Genomic DNA, 23096 nt, shown 5'->3' on the forward strand with positions numbered 1-23096 from the left:
CAGTGCGACGCGACTTTGATCTACTGAGGCGATCCTCTTGCTCCAGCCTTCCAATCTAGACTTGACGCAAAACCTCTTGCTAATATCTGCGGCTCAGATAACTGCCTCAACGCTCCGACAGCAGTTTGTTCATCAAGCTCAAGCTCTTCAAGTCCACTGTCCAAACGGACCAGCTATCACCATGGGCCGATTCGAAACACTCAACGATGACACCAAGGACCTTGTGAACTGTCTTCTGCCCGCCCTGGCAGCTTCCTTCGGTCTCGCCGACAGCCTGGACATCATCCCCGAGGACATTCGTATGCGCGCCTGGGATTGCGAGCGCCGCGACCATATCAAGGACGAGACCGAGAACGACCCTCGCAACTGGGGTGTACAGTTCCTCAAAGATCTGATGTCTATTTCTCGTCTCACGAATGGAGACCTGGCTCGGTTCCAAGCTGATCTGCGTGCCAAGGTCGCTCTTCATGAGCCCAAGCATCCCTGGGCTCGTCTGGCCGATATCAGAGACATCAAGGATGAGTACGAGCACCCAGAGCGCAAGAACCAGGTCGTCATCCCGGAGTCCTCTGAGGAATCTTCCGATGACTCCTACTTCGAAGAGCTTGTCGAGCCAGATCAACCCAAGGGCGCTAAGAGGCGTCGTGGTAACCACGAGATCTACGAAGCACGCGTTGCAGAGAAGCGCCGCAAACGTAAGTCAACCCCTCTGTCATACCGAAAGTCGTTCAACAGATACATCAGCGACTACCTTGAAACTTCGAACGTCGAATCATGTCATTGACATTGAGTAGGTGCTCCTAATCGTCTCCGCCGTGCCGAGGATGGTGGCTTCGAGCGTCACGACAAGCGGGCCAAGAAGCGTGAGCGCTCTGTCCGCACTAGCACCACTCCCAGTGGTCGCGGAATCGCTACTCGCCGCTCCAGGACCATCGTCACCGAAGACGACGAAGACTATACTAGCTCTCCCGGTACCCAGTCCCTCCTTGCCCATCGGACTCCCGCCTTCTCTGTATCTCCAGGTCCCCAAGATGCGCGCATGTACCCTGTCGAGACTGTAGATACCGTGGATACATCTGGTCAGCCTCTTGCTGTCCAAAAGATGCAGGCGGAGTTGGAAGTTGCCGAGGCGGAGCTCAAGGCTGCTCGTGTAAGGTGGCAGTACCTCCAGGCCAAGGAGCAGGCTGAGCAGGAAGCTATGTATGGTGGAAACGGTACTCCGGAGATGCCTCACAGGTTCGATTAAGTAGTTCTGGCTGATGTGATTGGAGGATTTCATGCATATTTGCGGTGGCTTCGGCGGCCTTTCTATAGTACAATACATACGTGAATGGTGGAAGCCAACTTCAGAATTCAGGACTTTTCCTTCTTCTTCTCCCTGACCAGACGTTCTTCTTTCATGGCCAATCGCATTCGGAGTGACCTATCGGTACTATTGCCCGTACCGGGCGGCGCTCGTGGGAGGGGGCCGATGTCGATGTCGCCGGCAGAAGTTCGCGCCGCAACATGTTCTTGGAGTGTCTTTATAACCTCCTTCTTTTCCTGCTGAAGCGCAAATCGCTCACTTCGCGGTTTCGGCTCCGATTCGTAGGTGTCGAGGTGAAAGAAATCTTCTGCGCGCATTCGCTTCCGCTCCCAAAGCTTCTTCTCCGCCTTCTTTCCAGAGGCAATTTCCTCCCTCCACTGATTAGCCTCATGCCAATCGGTATACTACATTTATGTTAGATATTATCGCTTTCATTCATGATTGTAGACATACTGCCTCCATCCACTCATCTGCTCCCTTCGCCTTGCTCATTGCCATATCGGCCAGCAGGATACTACGTAGAGCCTGCTGGATGGGCGTCGCGGTGCACTGAGCCATGTTGAGGAATATGTAGGCTTTTGTATTGTGTTTTGGTAAGGGGATTGTTATGTTGTAGGCTCCAGAGGTGTCTGTTGTGTGGTGGTTGTAGGGTGGGTGTCGCGTTGTAGGCCGCAAAGATAGTCAAGGCAACGACCATATGAGCCCGCATAAACCGTTTGCCGCATACAGCAGTGACGGTGAGAGCGCAAATTCTTCATCTCTGGGCTCGCGGTGACGCGTCTTTCTTGTGTAACCTCGCAGTGAAAGTGAAGGTGAGAGCGGATTGAGCTCTCGAGCTCACGTTTGTTTGTTTACTCCACCACAATCTCTATCTGCCTGCCCCACTTCTATATCCGCTTTATATGTGTATATATATCGGTTAATTCTACAATACTCCATCAAACCATTCTACCTCAAAACCGGGATGGCGGCTGGAACCAAAAGAGGACACTGTCCAAGAAAAAAAGATATACAACATAGCCAGTCGTGATAAACCCGCCACAAGAAGCAATAACAGGGTTTCAAGATGTTTCCAAAGTATAACGGAGGTGGTCATCTCTTTTTGCCCTAGGGTCGAAACTGTATTGTGACGACTCTGCGCTCTCTTTTTTGCCCGCTTTTTTGCCCGCGGTAAGTGGCGGGAACATGGATATCTTTGCTGTATACATGGAGTCATTCCCCGTAGCTGTGAAGGTTAAAAAAGTAATGTAGTAGGCAAAGAGGTCGTACCAGCAGCTCTTCAAATCCCAGTCGTGCATAGTGTACCTCCAGCTCTTCCCATGTTTATCACCCTTAGCAAACCTACACAGTAGTTGAAGGATCCACAGGCAGCGCAATCCTTTGTTTTGGCAATGCTGTTAGACACATGTACTGCATCGTATGTAGGTCGGCCTTCACACCTGGGCATGCTAGGATATGTAAGCTGACATGCAGTCGACCCCACAATTGTTCCGTCCGACTCAGGTACGCATTTCTAGACTATGCAATGTCATTCCTAGACCTTTCGGCGCGCCTTCTACGCCACTCGCACCTGCCTGTTTCGCCGTTCGATCAAACCCAGTCTGCAGGTGGACCAATTAGGAACTACGCTCCGCTAGCGCGTCTCCGCAGTCCTTCCCCAGATCGCCTGATCATCCCGACACCGAGGCTCTACAAAAACATTATGCACACAGCAGGACCCATTATGAACATGGAACAGCCATCCCAGAAACGAGTATCGAAAGCATGCGACGCGTGTAAGAGGAGGAAAGTGCGTTGTAACGGCCAAGCACGGTGTCAACAGTGCGCGCATCTCGGCTTGCGGTGCATCTACTCACCCTCCGGCAAGCAAAGGTCTCAGGGCAAGCGAGGCCATATCATCTCCGAGTTCAGAAGCCAAACATCCAATTTGCCAGCAATATCGCCGCCCATACTGCCTGCTCATTCAGCAGCAGCTAGCTTTCAGACGCCGTACAGTCCCATCTCGCCGATACTTGACCGTAATGGAGGCACACCAAGTATGTCACCCTGGCAATCTCTACTCAAATTTGGGGTGCTACTGCTGACTCCGGGCAGCATCTCCTTCGTCATCTTTCACATCACAGTACCCCAAGGCTTTCTTTCTCGACCTCATCCCGGATTATGTTGCTGGGGTATATCCTGTTCATCCGGTCATTGCCGAACATGAGCTCCGACAGTACATCGAGGTCATGGACAGCGACCCAGATGTCCGCTCATTCATCTACGCATTCGGAGGCTGCACGCTGAACTTGACCCGGTATGGTGACCGCCGGACTGAAGAAATCGTCCAAACCATCGAAAGCCTCATGGACTACTCAATCGATACCATGAGGCGAACCCACAAGCATTGCCATTTCTCGGTCATGCGAGCCGTGCAGTCAATGTTCATACACAATTGCCTCATGAGTCTGCAAGGTAGCGACAGCGCATTCTACTACATGCGAGACGCCATTACGATCATCCAGCTCCTGCAGATCGACAAGCCGGAGAACGTGGCGCAGCTGTCTCCTCCCGAACGATCCCGAAGACAGCGGCTCTACTGGCAAGCGTACATACACGAGCGATTCATAGCTATCCTGGATTATCGGCGTGCCATTCTCCCTCCACTCTACACATTGCCGGAAGACGACCCTACACTTCCGATACAGGTCCACGAGGGCTTCAATCAGATCATCAAGCTTTTCCGCATGCTTGATACGGAGTTTCTTGATAGCTGGCTTGATACGCAAGGAGGCAACGTCACCAGCACGTGGGTCGAGGCCAAGTCGCGCGAGCTTGAAGGCGACCCTGAGGCTGACGCACGGGAGTTGGCCATGTTGTCCATGATGCAACGAGCTGACCTGTGCATCACGCGTGAATGGCTGCGCACTCTGGTCTGGCGCTTAGCCATGAGCCAAACCCTCCTGTCATCTCGATCTTCGAAAGATTGCCTGTCGCTCTTATTCCCGGTAAGGCTGTCACAGACATTACGGCAACAATTATCCAGTATGTCGCGCCACGACATCGAAGTACACGGAAGCAGCATCACTCAGAAACTTTTCGAGATCACAGACACGATTGCCGATGTTCTTATCCACGTTCCCGCCGCGACTATCGATGAGACGGCCCTAAGGATTGACGATTTCCTCTTCATCCTAGACTTTGTCCTGCTGATTCCGCACCTTGATCAGACGCGTCGAAGCATACTGCTCGAGAAGCTAGAGCGCCTCCAAACGATGTTCCCTGAGGCACTCAGCAATGCCAGTTCGCCGAACCTACCACACGATGTGAATAGTCCTGGTGGGGTGAACGACCCTTGGTATCAAGTCACGCAATCAAAGACAGCTGCAGGGCTAGAGGATATGGCGGACGGATTGGTGCAGGTTCAAGCCCAAGAAATTCCAAGATCAGAGGCGAGAAGTGGACATTTGGCCACATGGAACAATATTTCACAACGCTTGTCGATGCAGGTCGCTCATGTAGCTCAGTAAAATCTAGCTTCAAGCAATGATTTTGTTCATGCGACACTATCTACGCAAGTAAATAGATCCTGCCTTCAAAAGCAGCCAGTTTCTTCTCCTCACAGTTATCCACGCTGCTTACAAGCAGTTCCATCTTCTCGCTCTTCACACTTTCTGGGAAGGCCAGATCCTTCTTCTGGTCCGTGAAGTTGCAAATGCACACAGCCCTCTTCTCATTCCATGTCTTGCTGAAGACAAAGAAGTCTGGGCTCTCCACATCTAGATCGTCGTACTGGCCATGCACAAGGAGATCGTTGTGTTGCTTGCGTACTTGCAGCATGCGCTTCCAGAAAGCGAGCACGGAATCTTTATCGCCTTTTTGTTGCGCAACATTGCAGACCTTTGCGTCCTCAAGAGGTCGCATCCACGGTTCCGCGGTAGCGTCAGGCGGCGAGAAGCCGTTGTGCGTTGCGGTCGACCAGCTCATCGGCACACGAGCATGGTCTCTAGCGAGATGCTGAAGCGACTTATGCGCATCTTCAAGAGCCTTGGGGTCGTCTTTTGTCCGCGCAGCTACCATCTTGTAGTAGTTTGTCGAGTCCACGTCCTTGTACTCGCTCATATCCCAGGTCAGAGGGAAGTTCGTCATGCCAATTTCTTGGCCCTGGTAGATGAACAATGTGCCGCTGAGTGCTGCCATCATCAACGCGAGCATCTTACCGCCTGCGACGCGGTGCTCGGGCGCATCGGAAGTAAAGCGTGTGATTGATCGACTTTGGTCGTGGTTCTCGAGGAAGACGGTAGTCCAGCCATCTGAGGGGGCGCGAATGAGGTCTTGCGTGCGGGCCATGGCACGTTTGAACTGTGGGAGTGTCCAGTTCTTCGGTGTAGTTTGGAATTTGTAGGGGCCTTGGCCAACGTCGACGACATCCTGTGCTTTTAGTTAGTACTGCCGATCTCTTGTTTTTGCGCTTTTTCGGGCTTGCTCACGAATTGGAAGACCATGTTCAGTTGCTTCTCTTTAGCACTAACATATTCCAACACTCTCTTCATGTCTGGTGTGTGGGGGCACTCGCCGACGGTCATAGCATCGTACTTCTCCAAGATTTGGTTCATCTCGTTCAGGAATTCGGCCATCCTTGGGCCGTTGCAGTACTGGTATCCAGCAAACTGCCATTCCGAACCAGGATCGGTGATCGGTGCGTCAAGCATTTCACCTTTGCTGTACATGTTGACGGTATCAACGCGGAATCCATCGACTCCGCGCTGTAGCCAAAACTCCATGGCGGATTTGTAGATGGCTTGTCGCGTTTCGGGGTTTTCCCAGTTGAGGTCAGGTTGCTCGGGGCAAAAGAGATGCAGATAGTATTCCTGGGTATGCTCATCCCACTCCCACACACTACCTGTAAAGTTGCCGACCCAGTTGTTGGGAGCTTTGCGCTCGCCGTCAACATAACGAGCTGGTCTCCAGATGTACCAGTCTCTCTTGGGGTTGTCTTTCGATGATCGTGATTCTAAGAACCATTTGTGCTTTGAGAAGTCAGTTTTGCAGGGTTGTGCCGAGCTGCACCTTCAAGACTTACCTGGTCAGATGTATGGTTGACTACCAAATCCAGTATAATCTTCATGCCTCGCGAATGTGTCTCGGCGATCAGCTTCTCCATGTCTTGGACAGTACCATACGGCCTGTACACATCCTCATAGTCACGGATGTCGTATCCCACTGTTGGAGTAAGGGGTCAATATACATCCCACGCGTAATTCGTATAGAGGTAATGCTTACTGTCTACTTGGGGTGAATCGTACATGGGACAGATCCAGATGACGTCAACACCAATGGAGCGGATGTAGTCCAGCTCTGAAATGATGCCATTGAGGTCACCAATGCCGTCGCCGTTGGAGTCTTTGAAAGAAGCGGGGTAGATCTGGTATACAACACCATCTTTCCACCAGGGTCTTTGAGGAATGGTCATTGTGTTGCTGCTGGATCCCCGTGCTCTTTGGGGTAATTTTGATTACCTAGGTATGGTGGGTAGAGATGGTACGCAGCGTCAATGAGGGCAAGCGTTTCTTTGGTGGCTTGCAATGGCACCAGTGGCTTTCTTATAAGCGTCTTGCAATAGGATCTTATCAGATGGAGGGTAGTCGTTGAGATCTGGTCACTGTGTTTGGACCGCACGTGGAGGTTCCCCCCACCGGAAAGTTTCTCGGTACAATAACGATTGGCTCAAAGCCGGATCGTGTCTACACATGGCGATCCCCACACAACCCAGCAACAGTCTTCCCCACAGATGTCTTCCATCGCATGGTGTTTCAACGTTCTTTCCCGCGTGTCCGATATTGCGGGATTTAAGCGAGGATGTATGCGGGGAGATGGTGGGCGCGACAGGCTATCGATTCATGCTCTCGGTCCGAGATAAAAGGCAAACCGCGTTAGTGGGAACGCTCAGTCGCATTTCCGTGCCACACGTGATGGTCGCTTCGGCTTTCGGGGCTCGTGCACGCAACCTTGAAATCTCGGTCCGGCATCTTGTCGAATCACGACCTTCACTCCTGCTCCGAGTTTTCGATGGCACACCCGTGTCGGCGGGCCTCACCAGCAACAGCCTAGCCTTTCAAGCCATAGTGCTGCGCGATGAAGATGGCCTCACAGCTGCAAGAGTGGCGTCCTCCCCGCATCCCTTGACTGCCTCCACCATCCCCGGTTTCTGACTTGGCACGAGCTCTGTCTATGCATGGGTATCGCGTGTCTGGGGTCGTGAAGTTGTATAAGTAGAACGACGGTATCCACCAGGAGAGATCACCATCCAGCTTCGAGTCCCACCAGCTCCACGTTCAGGAGAGGTCTGGGTCTGACCCACATCATCCTACTTCATCCTTTGGGCATACCCACATTTGTCAAGCCACCTGGACATCGTCTCATCCTCGGACACGACCATCATGTCTCGCCGCAACAGCAGTGTCGTCGCTATCGACGCCGAACAGGCTCGCCGCCTTTCACTCGCCGTCACGGACATCAAACAAGTCGCCCACGATGCCGGCAACGCGACTCGATCGGAGCAGCAGATGACCCTGCGCCAGGGTATCAAGTTATACCCAAAGGCCATCGCCTGGTCCGTCCTGCTCTCCGCAGCCATCATCATGGAAGGCTTCGACAAGGTCTTGATCGCCAACCTGATGGCGGTTCCTGCCTTCAAGCAAAAGTTCGGCGAACAACTTGCAGATGGCACCTTCGAACTCACCGCTGCGTGGCAAGCGGGCCTCACAAACGGTGCATACGTTGGAGAGTTCACAGGTCTGCTCCTGAACGGTCTCATCGCGGATCGTTTCGGCTACAAGAAGACAATGATCGGCGCGCTCTTCGCGGTGAATTTCTTCATCTTCATCGTCTTCTTCGCGCAGAACATCACCATGCTTCTATGCGGTCTCATCCTGTGCGGTATCCCATGGGGTGTATTCCAGACCCTGACTTGCACCTATGCCGCCGAAGTCGTACCGGTGCCACTTCGACCAATTCTTACAACATACGTCAACCTCTGCTGGGTCATCGGTCAATTCCTCGCCTCTGGCGTTTTGAAGGGTGTAGCCGAGCGCCCCGACCAATGGGCATACCGCATCCCATACGCCCTGCAGTGGCTCTGGCCTCTCCCGTTGATGATCGGCATCTCGTTCGCACCTGAATCTCCCTGGTGGCTTGTACGGAAAGACCGATGCGAAGAAGCAAAGAAGATGTTGATGCGCCTCACATCACCCGAAAAGCTGCCCGACTTCAATGCCGATGAGACCATTGCTATGATGCGCCACACCAACGCCATGGAGATGGCGGTCTCTGAAGGTACTTCGTACTTGGACTGTTTCAAGGGTACAGATCTCCGCCGAACTGAAATCGCCGCCATGGCATGGTTTACGCAGGCCTTCTGCGGAGCAGGTCTTATCGGTTATTCGACATACTTTTTCCAGCAAGCAGGCCTTAGCGACGCGGATGCGTTCTCCATGAGTCTAGGACAATACGCAATTGGTGGCGTAGGTGTCTTCATGGCCTGGATCCTCATTCAACGTGTAGGACGTCGCACATTGTACGTGTATGGCGATCTCGTCATGGTTATGTTGTTGTGTATCATCGGAGGTCTCGGTTTCATTCCAGCCGGCAACGTTGGCGCGCAGTGGGGTATCGGCGCCATGCTCCTACTTTTTGCAGCCGCATACAACTGCACGGTCGGACCTGTCTGTTACTCCATCGTCGCAGAGATTCCATCCACTCGTCTTCGCCAAAAGACTGTCGTCTTGGCCAGGAACTTCTACAACATCGGTTCTATCATCGGCAATGTTATTACTCCACGTATGCTCAACCCCGGTGCTTGGAATTGGGGCGCAAAGAGTGGTCTGTTCTACGCCGGAACGTGCTTTTGCTGCTTTATCTGGGCGTTCTTCCGTCTTCCTGAGCCAAAGGGCAGGACTTACGGAGAGCTCGATATCCTCTTCGAGAAGCGTGTCCCGGCTAGGAAGTTTAGCAGCACGGTCGTTGACAGCTTCCATTCCAGTGATACCGAGAGCGATTATACCGAGAAAAAGGGTGTCTCGGCCCATCTTGAGCAGGTCAACTCTAGGGATGCTATTTGAGCTGTGAGATCCGCCACGGAGGCTTTATGATTTGTAAATATTATGTGTGACGAATTATCGACTTGTCGTAAATAGAGGATGCATCTTTCATCGTAATAGAATATGTTTCTGCAGATGCTAGTGTGCTGTGATCTTACGCGGCCTCAAGCTTTGGTGCGGCAGCAAGCGACGTGCGATTGTTGAGTCTACTGTGAAATTAAAGCAAGGGGGGCTCGCCACAATTGCCCATTTGCGGTCCGGCCTAGTCACGATTCAATAGTGGGGTACATAGGCCCGGGAGCGGTTCTTGCATTCCTTGCTGCTCGCTTACTTTCCCCAAACACAAACGTGGCGTTCCCTTCTTCCCATCATCGATGTAGGTGAGAACTTAGCAGTGCGGGTCCGGACTGCGTCGTATCACCACCGGGCAATTAGTCATCATTTCTCGAAATGCCCAATGTTGGCAGACCTTCTCCAGGTTGCAAGACATGTAGGGACCGCAGGATCAAAGTATGTAATGCACGCGTGAGTAGATACTTGGTCCACTAATCCGCTGTTCCAGTGTGACCAGAAGCGGCCTTCCTGCTCGCAATGTCTCCGTGCCGGCAAAGAATGCCATGGATACCGCGACGTGGCTTCCCTAATGTTCAAGAATGAGAGTCGCGTCGTGGCAAAGAAGGCGGAGCAACGTTACGAAGAGCTTGCCAAATCAAAAGAACCAAGAACGCCTTTGGGACGTGGAGAACCCAACAGGATCAGAAGCGTGCAGCGGATCTATCCGGTGCAGAGTCCGCCCAAGGCTGAGATCATGGCCTTGCAACCCACGCCGAATATCGACGCCCAAGCGCAAGGCTTCTTCCTCACCAACTATGCAGGCGCCGCCGATTTCCCTCAAGGAGGCCAATTCGAATGGATTCCCCAGCTGCTGTCACGGCCGAATATCGAGGGTACGCTTCGTGAGAGCTTCCGCGCCCTAAGTCTAGCAATCTTCGCCAATGCAGCGAAGTCCCCTGCCGTCATGCGAAAAGCGCGTGTCGCATACGGTTCTGCATTAGAGGAAACAAACAGAGCGCTCATGTCGCACGAAGCCGCGGTCAAAGATAGCACTTTGGTTTCGGTCATCCTACTTGGCATGTACGAGGGCACGGTATACACGGATAAGAGCTCCATCGATAGGTGGTCAAAACACGTCAGCGGTGCTTACACCCTCTTCATGTTACGCGGCAAGTCGCAGTTCGAGACAGAACTCGGACGGCGAATATTCCAGCAGTCATACGGCGTCGCTCTATTCTTCACGCTTGAACTAGGGACGGGTATTCCAAGTTAGTCACAACCCTGTGCGGACTGCATGTAATACACGAACTGACATCGCACACCAATATCTAGAACATTTGCAAGAGCTGTACGACAGCATCCCCCTGGAATCAGGATTCAACGAGCTTGTAAAGAAATTCATGATCGGCATTCTGCACGTCATGGACGAAGTCGTCAAACTTGGTCAAGACAAGAGCCGAGATCCCGTGGAAACAATCAACCGCGCGAGAAATCTCAGTCAAGAGCTAGAGGATATCAAGGCTCTTTTACCTGCAGCCTGGCATCCAACAAGGGTTCATCTTGATGTACCTTCAGTTCATTACTGTGGAAACACATTCAGCATCTGCCTCTTTCCCGTCATGGCGCAGTTGTGGAATTACACCCGGTTTATTGGAATTCAAGTGCACGATGTCATCAGAGCAAACCTGATGAGGGTTCGTGAGGAACAAACTTCCCCGCTCTACGACGCTGCCAGTTTGAAAGCATGCATACAGCATGAGGAGAATGTGCTACGAGCTAACGTTGCTGCAATCATTGCCGCAGTACCCCAGACCATCGGCATGGTGCCATCCCCGGTGTTCTCTGCTGCTGGATTGGCCCCCGAAGATGAAACAAAAGATGGACCTATCATGAGAGAACCGGGGACATTTATCGATTCAGTCATCTCACCGAGACTAATGCAGCTCGTCCAGCCACTGTATGCAGTGGGTACGTGTCTGCTTATTTCGCATCAAATGCGGCAATGGGTCATTGGCATTCTCCATTTTGTTGCATTGAGGATCGGATCAAGACAGGCAGTCATGCTCGCAGCTGAGCTGCAAAGGCTTCAAGAGTCAGTACCGAGTGTAGCACACGGCTGGCAAGACATAGCCGAGTGGCTCGCGCTGGGTCCTGGGGTGATATAGCTGTAAACGCAGAGCACAGCCCAGCAATGATCTCAACACCACGGATCGCGACTGGCAATGATGAGCAGACAAGCGGAACAAAATGTGATCTCGCACCGAACAACTCTTTTGCGCTCATACGCTCGTAGTGAGACTTATAGTAGGACTTTTTCTTCAAGGCCTACAAGTCTTTCTTGTCATTCCTTGAGGCTTCGCCAAATCCCACCCCTGCCATGAATGCTAGTCTGACCAGCCCTGCAAACGCCGTAATGCCTATACTTCCCCAATCCTCCGCCCGCCAGGTGCCTACGCTTAGTCTGCCCTGCTTTGCCAACACCTCCCAGACTGCCCAATAGTACGCCAGATCGACAACGAAGCACGACAACTGGACAATACGCCAGACGTTCATGTCGTTTGTGTATCGTAGCAGGACAGCAGATATGATTCCGAAATTTAGCATGCCCCCGCCACGTTGCTTGAGGATCATGGCGTGGCCGATGTCTGGGTTGGGGGAGGGGATGTGTGAAGAGAGGACGACAGTGGGCATGAAGAAGTCCATGGTTGCGCCCCAAGCGCAGATGATGGGGTCGAGGTATGTAAAGAATATGCGATAGAATGCAGGTATAGAGGGTGCCGTGGGCTGAGACATAATTGCCGCTCGGTTGCAATGAATAGCTCTAATTCGACGAAGAGATGCGAACAGTGTATTGAGTAACGACAATATGCGTGATGGTGTGGATGGTATGTGATGCGTGTCCTCGGTGCTTGAGCAGATGTCAGCTTTGGACCCCGCGTGAGTGGGTCTAGCTGCTTCTGTGCTGCATTGATGGCACAGAAGACTAGGTCGCTTGTGACTAGACTCATATACCAACAAACCCGTGCTGCAGGCCTGCTGCACCTTAAATCCTTCAGCTTCGATCTTCTGTTGTGGTGACGCGTGAGGTCGACTACCACAGTATCGCAGCCTGCCGTCCGTGCCTGCCTGCTACCTAGATGTTCTCCATCGCACGGAGATGGCCCCATCTGCATGATACATCGCGTTAATTTGGGCGAGGCAGCAACAATCGATGCTTCCAACAAGTTCTGATCGGAGCCGGTCCCGTGTGGTGGATCCCCAGGCTGCTAGCGCGGATCCCGAGTGTTGTGCCTGGGATCCACGCCGTCACGCCATGACCTAACACAACAGCTGGAAGCCGTTGCAGATATCCACGCCTCGCAAACATTCACCCACTCCAAGCATGAACACACTGCGCCGCTCGAATTTGGGGGCTTGTCTCAATCTGTGACAACACCTCGTACCTGTTAGACCTTCGTTGTTGCTCGTCCGGGGCCGTTCCGTCTCTTGCACTCGCACGGCGGTTAGTCGAAACTGCTGAATGGACGCGTCCATGGCTCATGCAAGCGGCGCCCCATCGATTAAAAATATTCCCGAAAGCCATCCTGAAGACATGGAGCTTGTGATCGCATGGCAGAGTTCACGCCCTCGTCATAGCCCGCTGCGCGAACGGTGAGGCTGTGGGTGCCAGGCGGGCTTCGCGACGCGACCTGACCCTCAACCCTCGGAACCATGATGGATGCACACGATGCATCCACCAGCGATGGCACGCGCTCGACACCTAGGCATTTCCACAGCCCCCAAAGCCGTCGCTACTGCTAGTGAATTACGTCGGTGTAACACAGTCTCGAGCGCTACCTGGCTACCTAGGTCGTTGATGCGCGGCCCAAGGCATCCTCAACAAAGTGGACATCATCAGAATGTGCCACGCATGAAATAGATGTTTATGCGGTCAGAAGCTTAACTCGAAGCGTATTACTCCTTTCATTCCAGTCAGCCTTATAACGGTTCGAGGTCCAGATATTGACTGGTAGTTACAGGGTTCGCGCGCGCCGTACATCATGGCTGAGTAACGTCAGTTCTCGCTACTCCACCACTACGGACCGATGCTGCCTACGACTTGAGCAAGTTCACCAGGCTTGCTATTACGTTAATTATCCCTGGCAGCGAAGCTTCTCGTGTACAGCGTGTCGGCACGGATTCGGGTTTGCATGGGAAGTAGCATTCCTGCTGCAAGCTGGATCACGAGCCTCGCCTCCGCTGCGGTGCGCCAACGCCGTGCCTTGCATTATCACTGCGACTCAGCCTGCGATAGCTGAGCTTGACCATTTAGCGGCATTTCTGAGATTAAGGTCCGGCGGCAAAACGAGATAATTCTCTGGAGAAGGCAATTCCTTGATCGTCGGCCGCCCCTAATTTAACCGCGTCGGGTTAAAGCTTTCATCGCTTCGCCTCAAGCAGACTGGGCATTCGGTCTACCGATGCAATGTCATTGGTGCACAACGAGGAATGCTCGTGAACAAGTGGGTATTATGACAGTTATGCTGGCCAAAAGCAGATGATTGACGCGATAAAGACACCAACGTGCACGGAATCGCGGCAAATGTCCGTGGTCACCCTACCGCACTCGCTCTAGTAAGCCAGGCAGTACTGCGGCGTTGACAGATTTCCTGCCCTACTTTCGGTTCTCCCCGAGCAAGCCACATCCGCTTCACACGTACGAATGCCTTACGGCACGGAAGGCCTACTCGTTAAGCGCCGTCGTGAGATGGAGGACATGCTCTGCCTACACGATGGATCAACTAAGATGGTGGCGTGGAGCTGGGGGAGTTGGTTTGATATATAGCTCCTTACTGGACTTTTAGTATGAAAGTACCCCATAACGAAGATTCTCCATGTCAGCAGAGCAATTCTCAAAGCTCTCTCTCGGAGAGGATATGGTTACCACTCGTGCCGGGGCCGCAAGGGCCGCAAGAGCTAGTACACAATCATCGGGGCATTCTGAGGAAGATCAGCCCATACCATCCGTCGAGTCCACCGTTTCCCCTACGCCTTCCCTGGTTATATCAACGAAGAACCTTCATTACAATGTCTCGGCCTTCGACACCGACCTACGAAGGCGGGCCAAAAGAGGACTGGAAGGTAGCGATATCAGGCTCAAGTACTGCGCAGTCTCGGAAGATGATTATAGCCCGAATGGCAGCCCAAAGAAGTTCTTCCATCTTGACGACGACATCATTGTGGCGATGGGTGGGAAGTTACGAAGACCTGAGTGTACGTGTGGCGCAAACGAAAAAGGTCTCGCGTGCAAGGTACGCTCTCGCATACACAACCATTGACGCATCACTAAAAGTAGCCCCAGCATATCTATTGGGTCGGAGACCAGATCATCTCAACTTCTCCAGACGATATGGTCAAGACGCCTCTTCATCTTTCTCCCGATGGCTCGAAGATCGAAGACGTCAAGCCTGCGGAACTACTGGACACCAAAGGCTTAGCCAATATCGCCAACGACCTGAAGTGGGTTTATCGGGATGACAATCTGCCTGAAGACGACGACTTGAAGAAGACAGTCATTGACATGTTTTCGTGCTACGAGCCACAAGATGCACTTCCTGGAGAGTTTCGACATCCCGAGTCGCCTCTTACTTCCGAACGATCCAAGAAGTACCAGGAGTTGACAGAGCTCTTTACGCAGTACGCAAACTGGTATCCCAGCCTATATCTCCAAATGCGCAAGATCATCGACCCGGACTTCGAAAGCCGTGTCTTCTTCGAAAAGATCGACAAGCGCATTACTTCCACCTTCGACGCTTTGGATGAATACATAGCCAAGGGACCATACAACCTCTCTCAAGGCCCCCCTCGGTTCGACGTCTCCAGTTGTGCACAGAAGTTGACATCACTAGTCAAAGCCATTGATGACTTCTATCATCGCCATGCTGACGTTGAGGACGTGGCCGTCCGAGCAGCGGCGGCTCTTGTTACGATTCTCGACCGTGTTACGGACCGCGATAAAAATGCATATGAAGGCGTCAAGTGGAGTGTGATGGAGGCCCTATCAGACCCTGTTCAAAGCAACCTATACGTTGCGCTGATTGGAGCAGCATCAGATGACGACCCGCCATTTGTTCTCGCTGCACTCGGGTTCTTGCCCCAAGAAGACGTATACCGTAACCACTGGGCAATGCTACAAGACATCGAACGCAAGCTAACAGATTCTCATGCGCCCACTCATTACATGGCTCTCTTCCGCAATGTCGTCTACGAGAATCGTAAGAGGTCGGGTTCGGAGGTACACGAACGAGAATCGAAGCGAGCAATGCAGTAATGTCGTTCTGCAATCGGACTACCTCGTGCTCGACACAACAGTTGAGTTGGTATGTAGTCGTCCCACTTTTCCCTTTGGTCTGGCGTTGGCGGCTTTTTGCACTTTTTCCATTCCTTTCTCTGTGACTTTTTGCACCTTTTAATACCTTCATGTCTTTCCTTACGACGTTACGGCTGTCCGCACGCTAGTTGAATTCTTCATTTGGATACTCAAGGTCGCCGGACTTCGGTCTGTATTCGCTGGCCTTTGTTATGTTGTTTTCTGTCTTTCCTTCAGGCCACCCGATTTCGGTTTTTGGGTAACCGAATGATTATATATATCTCCGATTCTTTCCGTTGCCTTTTCTTTGACCGGTTGCTTGCGGAGCTTTTGATGTTGCCGTACTTTTAGCCGGGTACAATTGGTGTACCACTTTCTCTTCTCTACACTCCTTGTATCCATAATTTACACAAACACATTTATACAGCGGTCCATCGTTGGCGCCGTACGCTGCAAATCCATCATCGTCCGCATAGTGCGAAGTAGAACGAGCTCACTGAAATCGAAAGGTCAATGCGTGATTGGTTTTAGCATAGTAAACACAAAAGCGGTGGAGTGCGCCCCCTAGACTGCAGGCCCCAGCTGATACCGGCTCCGCATGCATACAGTGCCAAGCTCCGATATGTAGAAAGATTCCGCGGAATTGGGAGCGTGGCCGACGGCTGACTGACTCAAGACGAGACCGGACCGAACGAAGTGGATCTGGCGCAGTTCGTAGCTGAGCTTCGCATGCTGTAGGCTCTCGCGCTTCGTCAAGCGCAGGAGACAGACTGTCCCCATGCACCATGAGATACATGTATCTATAATACTAAGTGCTAGACCAAGCTTCATCTCGGTGGGGATGTCGGGAGTCTGCATCTTGTCGCATACAAGACAACAGGTCGGCACCGGAGGTCCACAGCAGCCAATCATGCATGGCCCAGTTACATGTCGTACAACGACCCTGTCATCTATACGTGTAACTGGCCGCTTATCCAAACGCTAAGTTCGTGGAACCCATCTGGCCTACACACGATGTGGCCCAAGTGGGTGTCGTTCATGTTGCGTGCATTTGGGCTTCGAGATAGTGGGTGTTGCTCCGGTGTGGGAATCAAGAAATCCACAAACTAGCGACAAACCTTCCCCTTCTGCTCGCGCTCACTGGAATGGCGCATATGACGCTTACTGTATATTCCCCGCAGTATGCGACGTCTTATGGAGGCTGCTTTTGTCAGAAGTTCCGCAGGCTCCGCACAACCTGGACCTGCATCCAGGACCCGGCACCCCACAGAAGGCGGTTGCATGTAGCAGACACCCGCTCCGGGAAGATTCCGAACAGATGCGGACATGATGTAGGCGCCGTCGGTTCGATCTGTGCAGAGCAAGTGCCATGACTATGTACACATAGACTCAAACATGTGAAGCACCCAGGTGGCGAGATAGCTCATACCAAGCTCATGCTAGCTAGGAACTTACCGTGTCGGTGCTGATCGCGATAGTCGTTGTGGGCACTGAGGGTGGGTCAAAGGGCTCGACTGCGGGGAGTGCAGCGGCTAGGCTCGAGTTGCCCTCGAATGTGGTTGGATGTCAGATGAAAGGGCCACGCATCGTGCATCCACGTTCTGCGGGGAAGGGATTGACGCTAAGCCGCCCGCGGCCCTAGCGCAGATGGGCATCCTTTGGCAAGCGCAGCCAAGCCACCCAGTGTTGCTTCCATATTACTCTCCTGTCTATCATTCCTGCTCCTCTTCTTTTCGACCTTCTTCTCTTGTCTTGTTGCAACATCGGACACGTGTTCTGCTAGTCTATCCTATACTACGCGGTTTCCCTGCGGCCAACGTAAATCGCTTATCACGCCATCAACCCCCGCTGACTGACGTACTACACCCCGTCCGTGCGCCTAGCGACTTATCAACCATCCCACCCCTTGTTTTGTTTCTCTACGCACCCCATCTTGATTTGCTCTACGCGCATGACCCCTCAACTCAATTGAGCACTTCACACAGACCCTGAACCTCCCTCAAACCTCGTTGCCACGCCCATCATGTCCTCCAACGGCCGGAACTCTCCCCCGCTCGCCTCGCCGGACCCTCGCCGACGTGCTTCAGTGACCAGCCAGACGTTCCAGGACCTGTTCGGCCGGTCAAGCGGCTATGTAGGCCAGCAATCCGGAGGACAGGCTGCCACGGGCCCCATCACGACAGCTGCTGCCAACGCTCAGAGACGGCGGCTTTCGCTCACCACCATCGGTCTGGGTGCTTCACCTGGCCAGACGTCCCCATTCCTCCAGACCCCGCGAACCCGAACCGAGAGCATCTCCAGCGCCAACTCTGGCTCGGTCGACGAGAGCCCCTTCGAAGATGACTACGCCCCTTCCACATCTGCTAGCAGCAGCAACCCAGCCACACCCTTTGCTCGACGGCTGAGCTTCGGAGCTCGTGCAATGCGGGATGTCAGGCAGAGCAACGGAGGCGTTGGGAACCCAAATGGTAGACCACCCATCCATAAAGCTTCCTCTCCCCCGACTGGTCGAGGTCGAGGTCTGTCTTCATTGTCACAGTCATTGCCCTCTTCCGCTACCCTGCTTCGTCCCTTTACCCATGCACACTCGCGGCGATCTACTTCCATATCACACATCTGGCCCCCCACCATTGCAGAGCAGTCCGAGAACATACTTGGAAACTACTCGCTAACGTCGTCTTCAACAGGCGAAGGTTACAATTTCGCTGAGAACCTCCGATCGCGAGCCGAGCGAGGCTCCATCTCCGGGCCCCCTCCCATGCTGAGCCCTTCCGGTCCGACGCACCAGCGTGCTAAGAGCGTTACGATCATGGAGCCACCCGTTCGTGAGATGCCCAAGCCTAGGGTGCCTGATGCCATGCAGGAGCGGATCCTCAAGGGCGATTTCTACATGGACTAGCTTCTCTACGTGACTTGACATTTCGATCTCCGGTAGGTGATACCGTTCACATTCTTGCTTTGTAGTGGCTAATCTCCGCGATCTATAGGATATCTACCTCATAGATGAGACGTCAGACTCCTTCACAATCGTGTATCAGTACTCTACCGCCTACGAAACGGAACCTTTCATACTCCAGAACAACCTTATACCAGGCCTTCGTATCGCTCATGGCCATGAGCGATCGAAGGATTATAAAGACAGCTTTCGTGGAAACCAGGCACGTAACGGCGATTACTGCATCTGGCACCATCATAACTCGGAAAGCATCGTCATGTGCAACTATCACTACTGGAAGCATGCACTACGATCGTTCTACCAACGTCTTTCTCTGCCAACTTGGGCAGATTGCATTCCACGACGTGGACTTTATGGCGTCTTCACCTGATTATATCGAACTCGTATCTCATGTTCCATCAGTTCAGGCGTCCGGTCACGATGAATGAACGAAACCAGATTGTCATGCTCACGCGATGAGGCTACATCAGTGCAGCAGGGGTTAGGAGTTTATGAAGCATATCACGCAGGATGGAGGTCGGCACCTTTGGTATCAAACATGTACCAAGACAAATTGCAGATAGCAGAGCAGTTTAGTGCAGCATCGTACAAAGAAATGAATAATTGACCAAACTGATGCTGGCATTCCTTGCGCTTAACGGTGTGTTGGTATGCGTCATCAGTCCCACTTTATGTTTCAAGTATACTGATCGACGTTGGGTCGTACGCGTGGAGGAATGTGGGATGTCGATCCTTGAGTCCACCTGAGCTGATAACGATTGGACGTGCAGCAGGTCTGGCTGCGAAACAACATGAGAAAGCGAGTGCAAGTCAAGATATCGCTCGCACAGCTCTACCAACGCTACCGGTCTCAAAGAGTTCAACTAAGCCAGCACCTAGACATTCCTCCAAGACCCACTCAAATCTCATTCCATAGAATGTCTTCCATTTCTTCGTTCGCCCAGGTAGTACGCCTGCAAACTCGCCCCTCAACTTCTTCCTCTCCGCTTTGATATCATACGCCGCGACATTACCGTCCCATCTCTCGCGCAGAACATCTAGTGGCATCTCTCTATGCTTTGTCTTCTTCAGCAGAGTGAGTAGGTGGTTCCGTGCATCAACCAGCAGCTTAATGTGTGTGCCCATATTAGGCAGAGAGAAGTTGTACTGTGCTGCTACGGACGGGCGAGATCCGGATAATGAAGTGCCGCCGTGGATGTGCTGGGTTGCTTGCGTGCCGCCGACGGCGTCTAGAGAACCGGCTGCGTGGCGGGATCCGGATGTGGAGACGGCGAGGAGTGAGCTGGCGCCTGTAGAGGCGAAAAGCGAGGTGTTGGAAGGGTAGCTTGAGGCTGAGGTGAGGAAGCCAAAGGTTACTAGGGCGGATAGCTGGGGAGAGGTGAAGGTTGTGCCAGGGATGGATGTAGATGTCGGGTTGGCGTTCATGGCTGTGATGTATTTTTCTGATTCTACGTTAATGACAGGTGATATAGTGGTCGGTGAATTTAATTACCTTTCAGATCTTCAGGTAGCTCAGCATGAGATTGCACGAGGTTCCGCCACTCTCTCACCGAAGCAATACCATCGCCCACTGCAGCAGCACCAACCCCCCGATTCGGTATCGTCACCTTTCTCAGGATACCTGCTCTCGCTAGCTCAGCGACTTCTCGCTCAATTCGCGTTGACGAGGTGCTGAGTGCGTCGATATGCGCTACCGTGACAAACGGTGGCAATCTTCTCCGAAAATTCAAACCCTCTGCTATCCTTGTCGAGTTCATGCCAGCCTTCTCTGGCATGTCGCTAAACATCCTATTGCGGATGTACTCCATGTACTGTGGGACATCGCGAAAGTTTAGGTCATCGGAAAGAGAGGCTATCACACCGGTATCATCTAGTTCCTCGTCATCATCAAAGGGAGTGGTAGTGTCGTTCGGTAGCGACCGCCTCTTTGAACTCGCTGCTGAGGGTGATGAAGTTGTTCGTTTGAGACCCAGTGCTGCGACGGCACTTTTTCTTCTTGGCTTGGTGATGCGAGACGAGTGTGCTGCTGTAGCTTGGAAGGGCATGTTTCAGGTTTCGTTCTCCAATAGGAACAAGTAACACGAACTGTCAGTCAGGAGAGATATGCTCTTTGCGCTTGAGTTGCAGATAAGGAAAGAGCATCATGGCAGCGCAGTAAGAGCATGTCTTGATATTGACGAATCAGGAAGTGGCAAACATGTGAGACGCGGTGTCGAAGGCTTTGAGGCCGCGGTGGAGCATGCGCCACACCCTCGCTTGCTGGCTAGGTAGGAGCGAGCAGCTGGCATGGAGAAGGAACGACGGGGTCATAGAGAATCGCGTAATTTGCCTACGTCGAGCAGCATGAATGAAAGCGACGAATTATTAGAGGCGTGTACTTTGTAATTGATGGATCAAAATGTTGAGAGGTGGCTGTTGATGTTCCTGCTTGTCGGCTTCCTGGCGATGCCGGGCCGTGGAAGGAACCACGCAGCCACCGAGGTACGTCATTTCCACGCGCGGAATGTCAGGAAGGTCCAACGCACGCTATGCGCGCCAACAAAACCCCAAACATGCCCATTGCACCCACCCTACGAAGCATCCCCCCCCCCCAACTGCTCCCGTCCCAGCCCATCGCTAGCCATGTCGCTGAATCCCGAGCCCTCGGCGCCTGAAGAGCGGGCTGAGCACCATCTGCCGCCCAAGTCGTACGCCGACGCCGCCGAAGAGGCCCTGGAGCCCCAGCAGCCACAATCACATGCCAACGGCACCGACGGCACCGCCGAACACCACGGGAAGAAGATACTGGGCAAGGCCAACGAGGTAAAGACCAATGGCATCAAAGTCCCCTCTGAAGAAGACAAGACATCGCTCGAAGGCGTGGGTCAGGAGCCCCGGAGTCCAACAGTGAAGGGCCATCGTCGCGTCTCATCGCGCGGCTCTCACGGGTCGCTCGGCCGCAAACAGGGCGAGCAGGCGCAGAAGGACATGAACGGAGCACACACGAATGGAAATGGCAAGGGCAATGGCGACGTGCTGACGAGTGTGAAGCCGCAGCAGGAGTTCCAGGTCGCCAAAGCAGACCGCAGAACCGACCTCAAGCGCAGGAACTCGGAGCTCACCACAGGACGTCAGGCTGGCGCGGGATGGTCCCAGAGCAAGTAAGTTTGCGTGCACTCCGTTCAAGGCGTGCCATGCTGACCGTCGCAGAATACGCTTTGCGCCCATGAACGTTCCCCTCCAGCGCCGCCTCCAGACCCTCGCCGTCCTCATGCACACGCTCAGCATCGTCGGCGGCCTTGCCATCTTCTTCTTCCTATGCAGCATACCCCTGCTCTGGCCCATCCTCCTGCCGTATACCATCTACGTCCTCTTCTCCAACGCGGGCACGTCGGGCGAACTGTCGTTCCGCAGCGACTGGTTCCGCCGTCTGCCCGTCTGGTCGCTCTTCGCTTCATACTACCCCGCCCGCCTACATCGCTCCCAGGAGCTGGAGCCTACTAGGAAGTACATCTTCGGCTACCACCCACATGGCATCATCTCCCATGGCGCCTTCGCTGCCTTTGCAACGGAAGCGCTTGGCTTTTCGCAGCTCTTCCCTGGCATCACCAACGCCCTGCTGACCCTCGATTCCAACTTCCGCTACCCCATCTATCGCGAATACGCCCTTCGTCTCGGCATGGCCTCCGTATCTCGCGAGTCCTGCGAAAACATCCTGTCCAAAGGCGGTTATAACAACGAAGGCATGGGCCGCGCCATCACCATCGTCGTAGGCGGCGCACGGGAATCCCTCGATGCGCGCCCCGGCTCCATAAAGCTCGTCCTCAACCGCCGCAAGGGCTTTGTCAAGATGGCCATACGCACCGGCGCCGACCTCGTCCCTGTCCTCGCCTTCGGCGAAAACGACGTCTACGACCAACTCGATACCGATTCGCATCCCTACATACACAAGTTCCAGATGCTCGTCAAGAAGTTCATGGGCTTTACGGTACCCATCTTCCACGCGAGGGGTGTCTTCAACTACGACGTAGGCATGATGCCGTACCGGAGACCCATCAACATCGTTGTCGGTCGCCCGATCAGGGTGATGCAGGACACGCACCCAGACAACGATTACATCAACGAGATACATCAGAAATACGTCGACGAGCTGATGCGCATCTGGCACGAACACAAGGACACTTTTGCCAAGCACAGGACGGGCGAGCTGGAGATCGTCGAGTAAGCATCGCTGAGCTGCTTTCCTTGTAATGGCTGTCACGATGCTGTTCTTTCCCTTCTATGTTGTATTGTGTATTGGATCGTAATTGGGTAGAGCCTGAAAAGCGCAGATACGAAATAGCAGTCATAACCCTTTGAATAGCAATGATAGAT

The 23096-nt window shown here is 53.2% G+C and overlaps 10 protein-coding genes across 10 annotated transcripts; 7 read left to right on the forward strand and 3 right to left on the reverse strand.

Annotated features, from left to right (window-relative positions):
• Positions 1-181: 181 nt before the first annotated feature.
• J4E84_003697 (uncharacterized protein) lies at positions 182-1246 on the forward strand (the record flags this gene model as incomplete). The annotated part of the gene is made up of 2 exons (XM_049386307.1): positions 182-695; positions 795-1246. The coding sequence occupies 2 exons, from the start codon at positions 182-184 to the stop codon at positions 1244-1246; spliced, it is 966 nt and encodes a 321-aa protein (XP_049246156.1).
• Positions 1247-1353: 107 nt separating this feature from the next.
• J4E84_003698 (uncharacterized protein) lies at positions 1354-1864 on the reverse strand (the record flags this gene model as incomplete). Its single annotated transcript, XM_049386308.1, has 2 exons — positions 1354-1710; positions 1760-1864. The coding sequence occupies 2 exons, from the start codon at positions 1862-1864 to the stop codon at positions 1354-1356; spliced, it is 462 nt and encodes a 153-aa protein (XP_049246157.1).
• Positions 1865-3327: 1463 nt separating this feature from the next.
• On the forward strand, positions 3328-4815 carry J4E84_003699 (uncharacterized protein; the record flags this gene model as incomplete). The annotated part of the gene is made up of 2 exons (XM_049386309.1): positions 3328-3342; positions 3430-4815. 2 exons carry the CDS (start codon positions 3328-3330, stop codon positions 4813-4815), a joined length of 1401 nt encoding a protein of 466 aa, XP_049246158.1.
• Positions 4816-4855: 40 nt separating this feature from the next.
• On the reverse strand, positions 4856-6758 carry J4E84_003700 (uncharacterized protein; the record flags this gene model as incomplete). The annotated part of the gene is made up of 4 exons (XM_049386310.1): positions 4856-5716; positions 5776-6315; positions 6369-6508; positions 6569-6758. 4 exons carry the CDS (start codon positions 6756-6758, stop codon positions 4856-4858), a joined length of 1731 nt encoding a protein of 576 aa, XP_049246159.1.
• Positions 6759-7725: 967 nt separating this feature from the next.
• Positions 7726-9405, forward strand: J4E84_003701 (uncharacterized protein; the record flags this gene model as incomplete). Its single annotated transcript, XM_049386311.1, has 1 exon — positions 7726-9405. One exon carries the CDS (start codon positions 7726-7728, stop codon positions 9403-9405), a length of 1680 nt encoding a protein of 559 aa, XP_049246160.1.
• Positions 9406-9834: 429 nt separating this feature from the next.
• On the forward strand, positions 9835-11603 carry J4E84_003702 (uncharacterized protein; the record flags this gene model as incomplete). The annotated part of the gene is made up of 3 exons (XM_049386312.1): positions 9835-9874; positions 9918-10706; positions 10783-11603. 3 exons carry the CDS (start codon positions 9835-9837, stop codon positions 11601-11603), a joined length of 1650 nt encoding a protein of 549 aa, XP_049246161.1.
• Positions 11604-14663: 3060 nt separating this feature from the next.
• On the forward strand, positions 14664-15748 carry J4E84_003703 (uncharacterized protein; the record flags this gene model as incomplete). The annotated part of the gene is made up of 2 exons (XM_049386313.1): positions 14664-14667; positions 14799-15748. 2 exons carry the CDS (start codon positions 14664-14666, stop codon positions 15746-15748), a joined length of 954 nt encoding a protein of 317 aa, XP_049246162.1.
• A 2062-nt stretch (positions 15749-17810) lies between these two features.
• Positions 17811-18686, forward strand: J4E84_003704 (uncharacterized protein; the record flags this gene model as incomplete). The annotated part of the gene is made up of 1 exon (XM_049386314.1): positions 17811-18686. One exon carries the CDS (start codon positions 17811-17813, stop codon positions 18684-18686), a length of 876 nt encoding a protein of 291 aa, XP_049246163.1.
• An 867-nt stretch (positions 18687-19553) lies between these two features.
• J4E84_003705 (uncharacterized protein) lies at positions 19554-20788 on the reverse strand (the record flags this gene model as incomplete). The annotated part of the gene is made up of 2 exons (XM_049386315.1): positions 19554-20185; positions 20236-20788. The coding sequence occupies 2 exons, from the start codon at positions 20786-20788 to the stop codon at positions 19554-19556; spliced, it is 1185 nt and encodes a 394-aa protein (XP_049246164.1).
• Positions 20789-21365: 577 nt separating this feature from the next.
• On the forward strand, positions 21366-22947 carry J4E84_003706 (uncharacterized protein; the record flags this gene model as incomplete). The annotated part of the gene is made up of 2 exons (XM_049386316.1): positions 21366-21883; positions 21933-22947. 2 exons carry the CDS (start codon positions 21366-21368, stop codon positions 22945-22947), a joined length of 1533 nt encoding a protein of 510 aa, XP_049246165.1.
• Positions 22948-23096: the final 149 nt, after the last annotated feature.

The sequence above is a fragment of the Alternaria hordeiaustralica genome (genome assembly GCF_023758085.1).
Source record: "Alternaria hordeiaustralica strain BMP 2776 chromosome Unknown scaffold_5, whole genome shotgun sequence".
Lineage (NCBI taxonomy): Eukaryota > Fungi > Ascomycota > Dothideomycetes > Pleosporales > Pleosporaceae > Alternaria > Alternaria hordeiaustralica.